This window comes from Pollachius pollachius (assembly GCF_949987615.1).
Source record: "Pollachius pollachius genome assembly, chromosome: 15".
NCBI classification, from domain to species: domain Eukaryota; kingdom Metazoa; phylum Chordata; class Actinopteri; order Gadiformes; family Gadidae; genus Pollachius; species Pollachius pollachius.
In genome coordinates, this window is record NC_136948.1 from 184,436 (window position 1) to 195,689 (window position 11,254).

At 40.9% G+C, this 11,254-nt stretch overlaps 1 protein-coding gene and 1 long non-coding RNA gene across 2 annotated transcripts; one reads left to right on the top strand and one right to left on the bottom strand.

The window, feature by feature from the left end:
* Window positions 1-894: 894 nt before the first annotated feature.
* LOC307087398 lies at window positions 895-3,431 on the top strand. Its single transcript, XR_013812493.1, has 4 exons — window positions 895-1,505; window positions 1,845-1,958; window positions 2,429-2,636; window positions 2,864-3,431. It is a non-coding gene; the product is annotated as an uncharacterized lncRNA (long non-coding RNA).
* Window positions 3,432-3,535: 104 nt separating this feature from the next.
* Window positions 3,536-10,009, bottom strand: LOC307086841 (stonustoxin subunit beta-like; the record flags this gene model as incomplete). The annotated part of the gene is made up of 4 exons (XM_079752189.1): window positions 9,858-10,009; window positions 8,221-8,526; window positions 5,461-5,980; window positions 3,536-3,539 (listed from the first exon to the last, which is right to left on the bottom strand). Exons 2-4 carry the CDS (start codon window positions 8,516-8,518, stop codon window positions 3,536-3,538), a joined length of 822 nt encoding a protein of 273 aa, XP_079608315.1. The 5' UTR covers window positions 8,519-8,526; window positions 9,858-10,009.
* Window positions 10,010-11,254: the final 1,245 nt, after the last annotated feature.

Consider the following 11,254-nt stretch of genomic DNA (forward strand, 5'->3'; position numbering starts at 1 on the left):
ATGATAAAAAAAAGTCTCTCTGAGAACTCATAGGCTTAATGTATCTCTAGAATGTAATAATATGCATAAGTAATAGTGTTCTATAATGGTAGTTCTCAAAGTGGGGTCCAGAGACCCCCAGGGGTCCTTGAGGGGGTTCCAGCCTGGGAGTCCCCAGCAAAATTAGTTAATAATTAGGCTAGTTAATATAGCATCAAAATTAGTTTAGTTTCACAGCTAAATTTGAATATTTTCTAAACATTTTAACAACACAGGTTTTGTATGGAGGTCGCTGGCACAAACATTTTTCAGATAGGTATGTATTGTAAATACTGTACTTATTTTTAGGATTTTTTTTTCTATTAAATGATTGTCTGTAAAATGATAAAATTAATGAATAAAAGAAAAAGTGGAGAGGACAAATAGTCAAAGTGCTGCTATGTATTCTCCAATAAACTACATTCATCCTCTAATCTTTTAATAAGCAGGACATGAAGCCTATGTGTCAAAGCTGTTATATTATCATACTGTTAATACTCAGTAATATTAAAGCTTTTCATCATGTTCTGTTTAGCTGATGCTATTATATTGTTTACATTTCACAGAATTTAATCTCATTATAGTTGATTTTACCTCAGGTAACATCACCTGGACATGTAATGTAGCAGCTAATAAACCAGTGTGGATACAGACAGCTGATAAACGTAGGGAAGTTTAAGACAGACTGACAGCTCAGGACAATACAAATGTGGAGCATATACAAATGTATGGACTCACACGGTTCGACCATGTGTGTGACGCACCAACTCTGGCTCTGGTATTAAACGTGAACACACGACACCTGACATGTAGGCCTACAGAGAATATTACAGGGCTGCCAACTTTTGGGTTTTCGCTGGCGTGAGATTCCGTAGAATGTTGTTATGCATACATTATAGCAGGGTCTGCGGGTGTATGTGATCGGGATTGTTGACTGTTGACTCTTATTAATGACACGCGTCATTAATAAGATAATGACGCGTGTTTTTTGTTGCACGCGGTGCAGAGCGCGCGTAATCTCTCTCTCTCTCTCTGTGTCTCTCTCTCTCTCTTCCTCACAAAGTTAATCAAGACTCTAAGAGGTACAATTTATCCAAAAAATTCAAGTAAATGGAGAAAAGGGGGTCGCTTGCCTTTCTTACCAAGGTGGAGGTATTGCAGCAGATCCGACCTGCTCATCTCAACTTGCATCCAAGTTTTTCTCCCCCTGCTCCCGCACGTGTCCGTGTGCTACGTATCATGCGTCATTACGTATGCGTCATTACGTTTGCCCGCGAAGAGACCCTGTGCAGTTTGAGACAGACTACTCGTGCAAAGCGTAATATGACTTTGATAAGAAGATTACTTGAGAGGACAGCGCAAGGACGTAAACAGTTGATAGGATGGCTCCAGGAGGAGAGGCTATTGGCAAAGAAAAAAAGATGCCCTGTTTGCAACAACAAAATGAAATTCAAAAGAACAAACACGACCAAGGATGGCTATCGGTGGTAAGGGATGAGCATCATTGCCACACATCTTTATTATTATTATTGTTGTTATTATTATTATTATACATTGAAGTCAATGGCAAGTTATATGTGTTTTCCCCCTAAAAATGACCATATTGACAATCTAATGTACTATCATAATGTAGGTGTTACTCCTTCTAACTATCTTTACAGTGCATAGGCCTACTTGCTATGTTGAATGAATGATTGAAATACTTTTTTTTGCGAGAATAGTACAGCAAATACAACCTCTTCAGCACTAAAGGCCCTGTATACGGGTCCTTTAGCACAAAAAGCCTTGGGCTTGTTTCAATTGTGGTCATGTATGTTATGTTACAGGAGCTGCAGAAAATCCATTCACAGGGGCAGGAGTATCACAAGGTCCATCAGAGATGGCTCAATATTCTCCCGGTCTCACATGTCATTATCATCATGGATGAAAATTATGCACAGGTTGGTTGCTCTCTCTCTCCCTTTCACTTCAGTTCAAATGGCTTTGTAGGCATGATTTAACACTACATATTTTGACAAGTCAAACATTTATCTCTTATGCTCTCTCTCAAGATGCATAAATGTGTTTTGTTGCGCAATAATAATGGCCAGTGAGAGCTGATTAAATCAACATTGGCTTTTTCTTGCATCTTAGTTAATTTCATTTTATCTTCAAGACTATTCCAATCAGGCTGACCTGATACTGTACATGCAGATACCATGATGTGCGTCTTAATATAAATAGCCAAATGCATACACACATACTACATAGTCAATCCAAAAAATCCAAGAATCCATGTTCATCCATCCCAACATGTACAACATGCACAATGGCTATCGTAGGCACCAACCTAACTATAATTACCCCTCCCTGACTCCAAAACTCTCCCATCCTTGTTGCTAATACGTAGTTGTCCTCTTTTTTGGGTCAGTTTGTCACAGGGTTTGAGGAGAAGACATGTGGATATGCTAGAGGATGGAGTATGTGGGAGCAGCAAATCACTGACTAGGGTGACTACACTTCTACGTGAAATTTGCTGTGCAGCAGTCAGACGACTGGAGAGAAGAAGGGAAATGCGAATTGGAGGGAGAAGAGCTTTCGTAGCGATAGATGAGAGCATGTTCAGACACAAAAGAAAGGTAAGCTTGTATTTTGTTCGTAAAATGTCAATTTCTGTTTTGTGTTGTACGGTGCAGTATTAAGTAGCTGTTAAAACAATGACAATAGGTTTTAAAGAAATGAAAGGGATAGTTCACTCAAAAACATCTACAATCTATAACGCACCAAAGTGATTGCGACTTTAACATTCTCAAATGTTGCATTTAAGTTGGACTGCCTTTAAGCATGACATTTTGTTTATTTTCAGTATGGACTTGGACGATTTGCAAAGACCTGGCGACGTCGCTCATGGGTCTTTGGGATGATGGAAGTCAGGCGGTCCCGTAGACGCCCTGTTTTACAACTGGTTGAAAATCGATCCAGGAGGAGATTGCTCCCAATCATTAGAAAATATGTTAGACCTGGAAGTGAAATCATTAGTGATTGCTGGCGTTCCTACAACCGGTTGTCCCATGACGGCTACATACACTACCAGGTAAATCACCAGAGGTATTTTGTCCACCCTGGGACTGGTGCTCATACACAACACATTGAAAGGGCATGGCAGACTTATAAGGAGGACATCTTCAGGTACAGGGGGAACCTGACAGAGAAGGCCTTGAAGATGAACTTAAGGTTCATTGAGTGGAACCACTGGCTCGGGAAAGAGCATAGGAAGGGCATTCTTGGACGCTTATTTAAAGACATAAGAGCATTTTACAAAGTGTAACCAGTGATGATGTACTGTACTGCGTTGTGTTCACCTCTGTTGTCATCGTTTTCCGATTGAATAAAACACTAGTTAAGTTGTTAAGTTAAGTTTACTTTATTGTTCCCGCAGGGAAATTTGTATATTCTTTATGGTGCAAAGGCTCAAAGGCTTTCCTTTATTGTACAGCTTCTACTTACCGTACTCTATAAATTGTAGACTTTCCTGGTCTTACCTGGTAAGATTGCAGAACATATTCAAAAAGCAGATTTATTCCAAAGGATATTGTAAGAACATGGTAATAGTACAGAAACAAACAAGGCTTTACTTGATAATGTTTTGGAATGTATGTGGCACAAGTTCCTAATTACTGGGTAAGTACCTGGGGAAGTATGAATTATTGCCAGGTAACACTGACACGGTATACCGTACCTGTAATACCATTAGTAATTACCAGTAAAGTATAGGTAATATCATTGAAACAAACCACGCTTCCTTTTACAGTACAGTTCCACCTTCCTTACAGGGTAACTACTGGGTAATTAGAAAGTAATTACTTAGTAAATAGTTTCAAGTTATCAAGTAAATACTGGGTAATTACCAGGTAAATATCAGAGTCATTACTTCCCTCACTGTCAATACACAGGTTGATTGGTAATACATAATCTATAATTCCTGGATAAATACCCGGTAGTTTTCAGTATATATCTAGTAATACTGGGTAACTTGTTGGTATTTACCAGTTAAATATCAGGTAACTACCAGGTAAATAAGTGGTAGTTACCAGGTAAATATGCAATCATTTGAGTAAATACCTGGTAAGTACCAGGTAAATATATAAGTTATTATCACCCTAACAAAGTCACATATAGACACATTCAGTGGGTTTATTGTCTACAATATGCAATTGCAGGATATCTACCAGGTTATTATTGGGTAAATACCTGGTAGATGTCAGGAAAATATCTAGTAAATATCAGGTAACTTGTTGGTATTTACCAGATAAATGTGTAATGTAAATACTGGGTGATTACCTGGTAAGTACTTGGTAATTACAAGGCAATTACATTTAATTACCTGGTTATTACTTAGTAAATACATCTTATTACCAGGTAATTAGCTGGTAATTACCGGACTGTAAAAGGAAGGGTTACCTATTTTTCTTAAGGCACTTATTGAAGCATTATTCACAAAAGAAGAAAAAATCGGCTGAACACACGAGAACATTCACTTGGATCCACCGAGTTGTTTATTGCAATTATGCTTCATTAACAAATACAACAGAAAAATAGTCCCTTACATGTACACAATAAACAGGAGGACAAAAACAATAGAAGCAGCAGACTTTACAAAGCATCAACAGGTGTGCACATATCTTTAATAACTGAGCATGTTCTGTGGATGCTTGGTTCCCATCAGAACACAAAAAATCAAGATTCAGTTTAAAGTAATTTACAACATGCAACATTATCGCATAGACCTTTTGGTTATTATTAATAAAATATAAAATCTGCTTTAAATCAGGTCGTAAATCAGGGTTATAACAAAAATGCTGATATCAGAGCCCTTAAGACCAAAACTGGTGACATCTGAAAATATACAAACATTTACCATCAATAGGTATTTTATATACATTTCAAATAATAAATGTGCTTCTCTAACTATGGAAGATCTTAAAAGTCATTTCATGGTTTATCATACTATACTTTCTAGAAGAGAGAGAGGGAAAGAAAAAGAGAGAGAGAGAGAGAGAGCGAGAGAGAGAGAGATACAGGGAGAGATAGACAGGGAGAGAGAGAGAGAGAGGGAAAGAAAGAGAAAGAGAGAAATAGAGAGAGAGAGAGAGAGAAAGAAAAATAGAGAGAGAGAGACAGGGAGAGAGAGAGAGCGAGAGAGAGACAGATACAGGGAGAGAGAGACAGGGAGAGAGCGAGAGACAGATACAGGGAGAGAGAGACAGGGAGAGAGAGAGAGAGAGAGACTATAACTGCAACAGAGACACTGAGTCATCAGTCCTCTCAGTGTGTGTGTGTGTGTGTGTGTGTGTGTGTGTGTGTGTGTGTGTGTGTGTGTGTGTGTGTGTGTGCTTTTTTTTCTTCTACAACCGACACAGAGTCACTGAGCTCCCCCACCCTCCTCCCCCTGGGGTCCCCCACCCCGATACCCCCACCCCAGGGAGGAGGTCCTCCTGGGTGAAGGAGGACCAGAAGGTGTGGAGGTGTGTCAGTGTGTCTGAGGACCCTCCTCCACCTGGGGACACTCTGTAGAAGGACAGAGAGCCAGCAGGCCGGTCCAGATACACTCCTACTCTGGTGGAGCCAGCGGGGTGGAGCTGTATGACTGTTACTGTATTGTTGTACCGGGCAGAGTAACGATCATCAGAACAATCAAGACTCCAGGACTTGTTGTTCGCTCCAAGCAGGCTGTCACCACCCCATCCTCTCCTTGTGATTCCTCTGTATGTCACTCCTATCTCAACAGGTCCTTCCCACTCTACCTCCCAGTAACAGCGGCCAGTCAGAGCCTCTCTACCCAACACCTGGTCCCAGGAGTCAAATCTCTCTGGGTGATCCGGATACGACTGGTCCTCTCCAACCCACGTCACCTTCCTGTTGTCCTCAGACAGAGAGAGTCGTCTGTGGGCCGTGTTGGGGTCCAGTGTGAGTTCACAGGCATCTGAGGGAGAACCAGACATGATGAGCTGCTGAACCGCTCTTCATCCTCATCATCATCACTGGTACTGTTCTCCTGCGCTCTTCTTCTCTTTATTCTCTTTCAGACTCTTTTTGTGATCGCTCTCTCTTCTTCAAACATTAACATAGAAAGACAAAAAAATATCATATGATAGGCACTATATTGGAATCATGTGCTGTATATTTTCTAAGCAATAGGACACATTGTGTTTAAGATAATTAAAGTTAAAGTTGATTGGAAATCCCATGTGTGTGTGAGTGGCTGTCCCAATGAAAACATTGAAACGAGGACAAATGTATAAAGTGCATTTACTACCTCAATATTTACTTCACATTAACATATTATACATCAAAATGTTCGGTATGATTAGCTTATTACACCCATGAAATATCTAAACAATATTTGTAATATCTTCCAAGATATTCCACTTTTGGGTTTCCCAATACACATACATGGCCCTCAACCTCCAAAGGGACACCTGTGTAAAGAACAGACTGAAGGAGCTGAGCCCACATACAGGCTGGAGATGGACTGATGAACCATAGAACTGGTTCATACATCAGACATGTATTTATTCATGTGTGCATAAGTACACATACATATGCATACATAGTATAAATACACACTATATATATATACGTGTGTATTCATATATATGCTATTTTTTTGTATCTGTGTGTGTGTGTTTGTCTGACTGTGTGTGTGTGTGTTTGTATATGTGTGTGTTTGTGTCTGTGTGTGTGTGTGTGTGCATGCGTGCGTGCGTGGGCGCGTTCGTGCGTGCGTGCATGTGTGACTGTGTTGGTGTGTGTGTGTGTGTGTGTGTATATATTACGTTATGTATGGGTGTATGTGTCTGACTGTGTATGTCTGTGTGTGTGTGTGTGTGTGTGTGTGTGTGTGTGTGTGTGTGTGTGTGTGTGTGTGTGTGTGTGTGTGTGTAACTTGATCTATACATGAAGTCCCTCAATCTTAATTGGCTTAACACCATGACCAACATTCTGAAACATCCATTAACATCCACATTTGCCTCAAACAATGTTAGGCAATGTTAGCCCATGTAAATAGTTGTGAAATAATGTTCTTGTTCTTTTAATTGTTTCTTACTCTGACCGTTCTGTTTGATATTGTGGAAAGGATGTTAGTGAATGATTCAGAGCATAATGCATTTTAAATGGCATCACTTTTGGTCTTGTGTCTTCATTTTTCTAAAAACAATTGTAGCTGAAAATAAACATTGCAAAATTACGACCAATAGTGTCAGTCATTGCGGGCAAAAATAGGCCCAATGATAGGCCCAGATTTTTTTATTTACTTTAACAAATCAAGAGTAGGCCTGATTTGACTAATTGGCTTTGCATTCTTTCCTTCTGCCCTTGTAGTCCAAGACATGCTGCCCACCAGTCCAAGTTCAATGCTGCCACTGGTGGATTTGTATCCATTTTATTGACATAATTATCCCTCCCTGCTATTTTTTAGCTCACCAAAACACCCTGAAACAACTTGAGTCTCACATACTTATGCCACCATACGCCACTAACAGTGCAAGCAGGCCAATGGCAACCAAGCGCGCAGTCCTTCCTCCCTCACTTTAAAAACCACCGCCGCCACTGGTACACATACGTAAACATACGTATAAATATGTACACATACCTAAACATACATACACATACATAAACAAACATACTAATATACACACACAGTATGTGCTATGTGTGTATAATGGCAGTACTAGTACAATATCTTCAATAATGGTACAATTTCTAGTTCCTATTCCTGTACTGTATCACTTTCCTTACACTTGGTGATTAAGTTTGCACGTCTGAGTTATAGTTTGTTTTGTTTTTGAGAACGAGTCTGTGGTTTGAGGCTAGGTTCCATTGGACAACAAACATGGCTGGTTGTCTGCTTCCGGTACAAACTAAACGTCAATGGACTTAAAAAACACCTCTTTCACGTCATGACATCCACAAAAACTAGGGAATTTATACATGTATGTGTGTGTGTTTGTATACATATATATATATATATATATATATATATATATATATATATACACATACACACACCTCAACAACAACGTTATGAAAACATCAACAACAGTGCTATGAATACATCAACAACAGTGTTATGAATATATCAACAACATCGTTATGAATACATCAACAACAGTGTTATGAATACATCATCAACAAACATCTCTCCTTGGATGCAGGACTTACCAAAGACAAGCAGCTGAGCGCTGTGATTGGCCGTGCCAGCGCTGTTGCTCGCCATGCAGCAGACCGTGTTCACGCCATACCCCACCCCTCTGACGAAGAGGAAGCCCCTCTCCACCCAGGCCTCTGATTGGTCGTCTGTGCCGTCCCTCTCCAGGGGCCTGCCGTTGTGGAGCCACTCTACTGTGGGCTCCGGCGTGCCGCCGGCGTGGCAGGTATAGCGGGCCGTTTGGCCCACGGGCAACACGTGGGTAGAGGAGTGGAACTCTGTGATGCTGGGGGCCTCCTCCTCCGTGGGCATCACTGAACCTGAAGAAAGCAGGAGGAGAGGAGTGAACGTTTACAACACGGATCTAGAGATGCAGCGTCAGACACTCCCTTCACTCTGTCCTAACACCTGTCCACTAGAGGGCGACCCAGGGGATTCACCCCCAGTATTCTCGCCTGCCTCTTCATACATGATTGAATATCACAGCAGTGTCTACAAAGATCTCCCAGGGAGGGGAAGTCACTACAGCGCAGAGATTAACGAGGCGGGGGCGGAGCTTGTAGAGAAGAACGCAAAACCGTTCAGCAGCTCAAAGAGAAACTAGTGCAAGTGAACCCAGAAAGGGTTGACCCTTGTGACCTGACCTGAGGAGACCGCAATAGAAACATGACCTTAGTAGACCACGATAGAAACCTGACCTTAGTAGACCACAATAGAAACCTGACCTTAGTAGACCACAATAGAAACATGACCTCAATAGACCACAATAGAAACCTGACCTCAATAGACCACAGTAGAAACATGACCTCAATAGAGCACAATAGAAAAATGACCTCAATAGACCACAATAGAAAGCTGACCTTAATAGACCACAATAGAAACATGACCTCAATAGACCACAATAGAAACCTGACCTTAGTAGACCACAATAGAAACATGACCTAAGGAGACCACAATAGAAACATGGCCTCAGTAGACCACAATAGAAACATGACCTCAATATACCACAATAGAAACCTGACCTTAGTAGACCACAATATAAACATGACCTCAATAGAAACATGACCTTGGTAGACCACAATATAAACCTGACCTTAGTAGACCACGATAGAAACCTGACCTTAGTAGACCACAATATAAACCTGACCTTAGTAGACCACAATAGAAACCTGACCTCAATAGACCACAATAGAAACCTGACCTTAGTAGACCACAATAGAAACCTGACCTCAATAGACCACAATAGAAACATGACCTTAGTAGACCACAATAGAAACCTGACCTCAATAGACCACAATAGAAACCTGACCTTAGTAGACCACAGTAGAAACCTGACCTCAATAGACCACGATAGAAACATGACCTCAATAGACCACAATAGAAACATGACCTCAATAGACCACAATAGAAACCTGACCTTGGTAGACCACAATAGAAACATGACCTCAATAGACCACAATAAAAACCTTACCTCAGTAGACCACAATAGAAACATGACCTCAGTAGACCACAATAGAAACATGATCTTAGTAGACCTAAACACATCCAATAACCTTTCAACTCTTAAAGAGTGTATTTACTGTATCTACGGCACAGAGAACAGAAAGGAGGAACCGTTCTCCACTCATGAACACAAACAGAGTCTGCGGACCCTCTTTGTTCAGCTCAGCCTCCAGATGATCCAGGTCTACGCTCTTCTCACAGATCCAATGGTGCAGTGTGTAACACGGTTCTTCAGACCAGCCGTCCTCCCCTGCCACGACACAGTCTCTTGCTCCGCCGTCATCGCGTGGTTTGACGTGTCTCCAACTGAGAACCACGAGGAGGAGACAGAGGAGGTCACTCTGTCACTCTCAGAGAAGAGATGCTGCTGAATAGTCTTCAGCCTTACCTTGAGGTAATGGGGGTACCATCCACCCACTTGAAGGTCCCCTCTGTCTCTCGATCACTCAGTCCAATCCAGGAAGGACCCATCAATCTGCTGACAAACACCTGTTTCCAAAGGTAATAGCATCTGTTGTCATGACCACAAAGTACACACACACACACCAGACACACACACACACACACAAAATCTCTCTCTCTCTCTTACTTATTCACTCACACAAACAATATGTCTCTCCAACACACAGACACACACACACACACACACACACCAGTTCTTCTCTGCTGTTGATGACCACCAGGTCTGCCTTCCTCTGCAGACAGTCTTCTCTACTGGCCCTCCAGCCCTTCTTAGTAGTAGAAATAAGGTAGAAACTCTTGTCGTGAAACATCCAGCCCTGAAGTGTAAATTCATCTGTTGAATGTAAAAGAAAATCCTGAACAAACAGAGACCTGCTTATCTTACGGTCTTCACACAACCCTGAGACCTGACCTTAACAGACCACATAGAAGCATGACCTTAATAGACGACAATAGAAACCTGACCTTAGTAGACCACAATATGAATCACAAAAGCAGAGGGTGTTTTTGAAATGAATGTTAATGACACAATTGATTTAATAACTTGGATAAAACCCTCACCGAGTTCACCCAGTAAGTGCTCTCTCCCCTCCCTCCAGGGTGACGGTGAGTCTAGGACAGGACAGAGGAATACAGAAGATAAGAGCTCTAAAACAGAACAACATCGTCTCTAAACATCACAGGACCCACAGCCAACCAAACACAAAGTCCATAATATTAATACTAATTCAAATAGCAATAACTATAGTCATCAATATCATTATCGTTGCTATTGTTTTTATATTAATATTATTCATATTAGTAACACAAATTCTAACAAAAACAATAATGATCATTATCATTGCTATTATTGCAACAAGAGGTTGAGCTCAACCTCTAGTTGTAATTAAACCCATAGCTATAATGTGGAAACCCCAGTCGATATTGTATTTCATTTCTGAGCACATAATATAATAACATTTTGCCTATAATGTTACAACGTATAACATTTCGGTTCAGCTATTACGTAACGAAGCAAGCCTAACAATTGTCTCTTTAGTTATGAACCGAGCATCCTTTGTCCATTGTCCCCCACGGCCGATA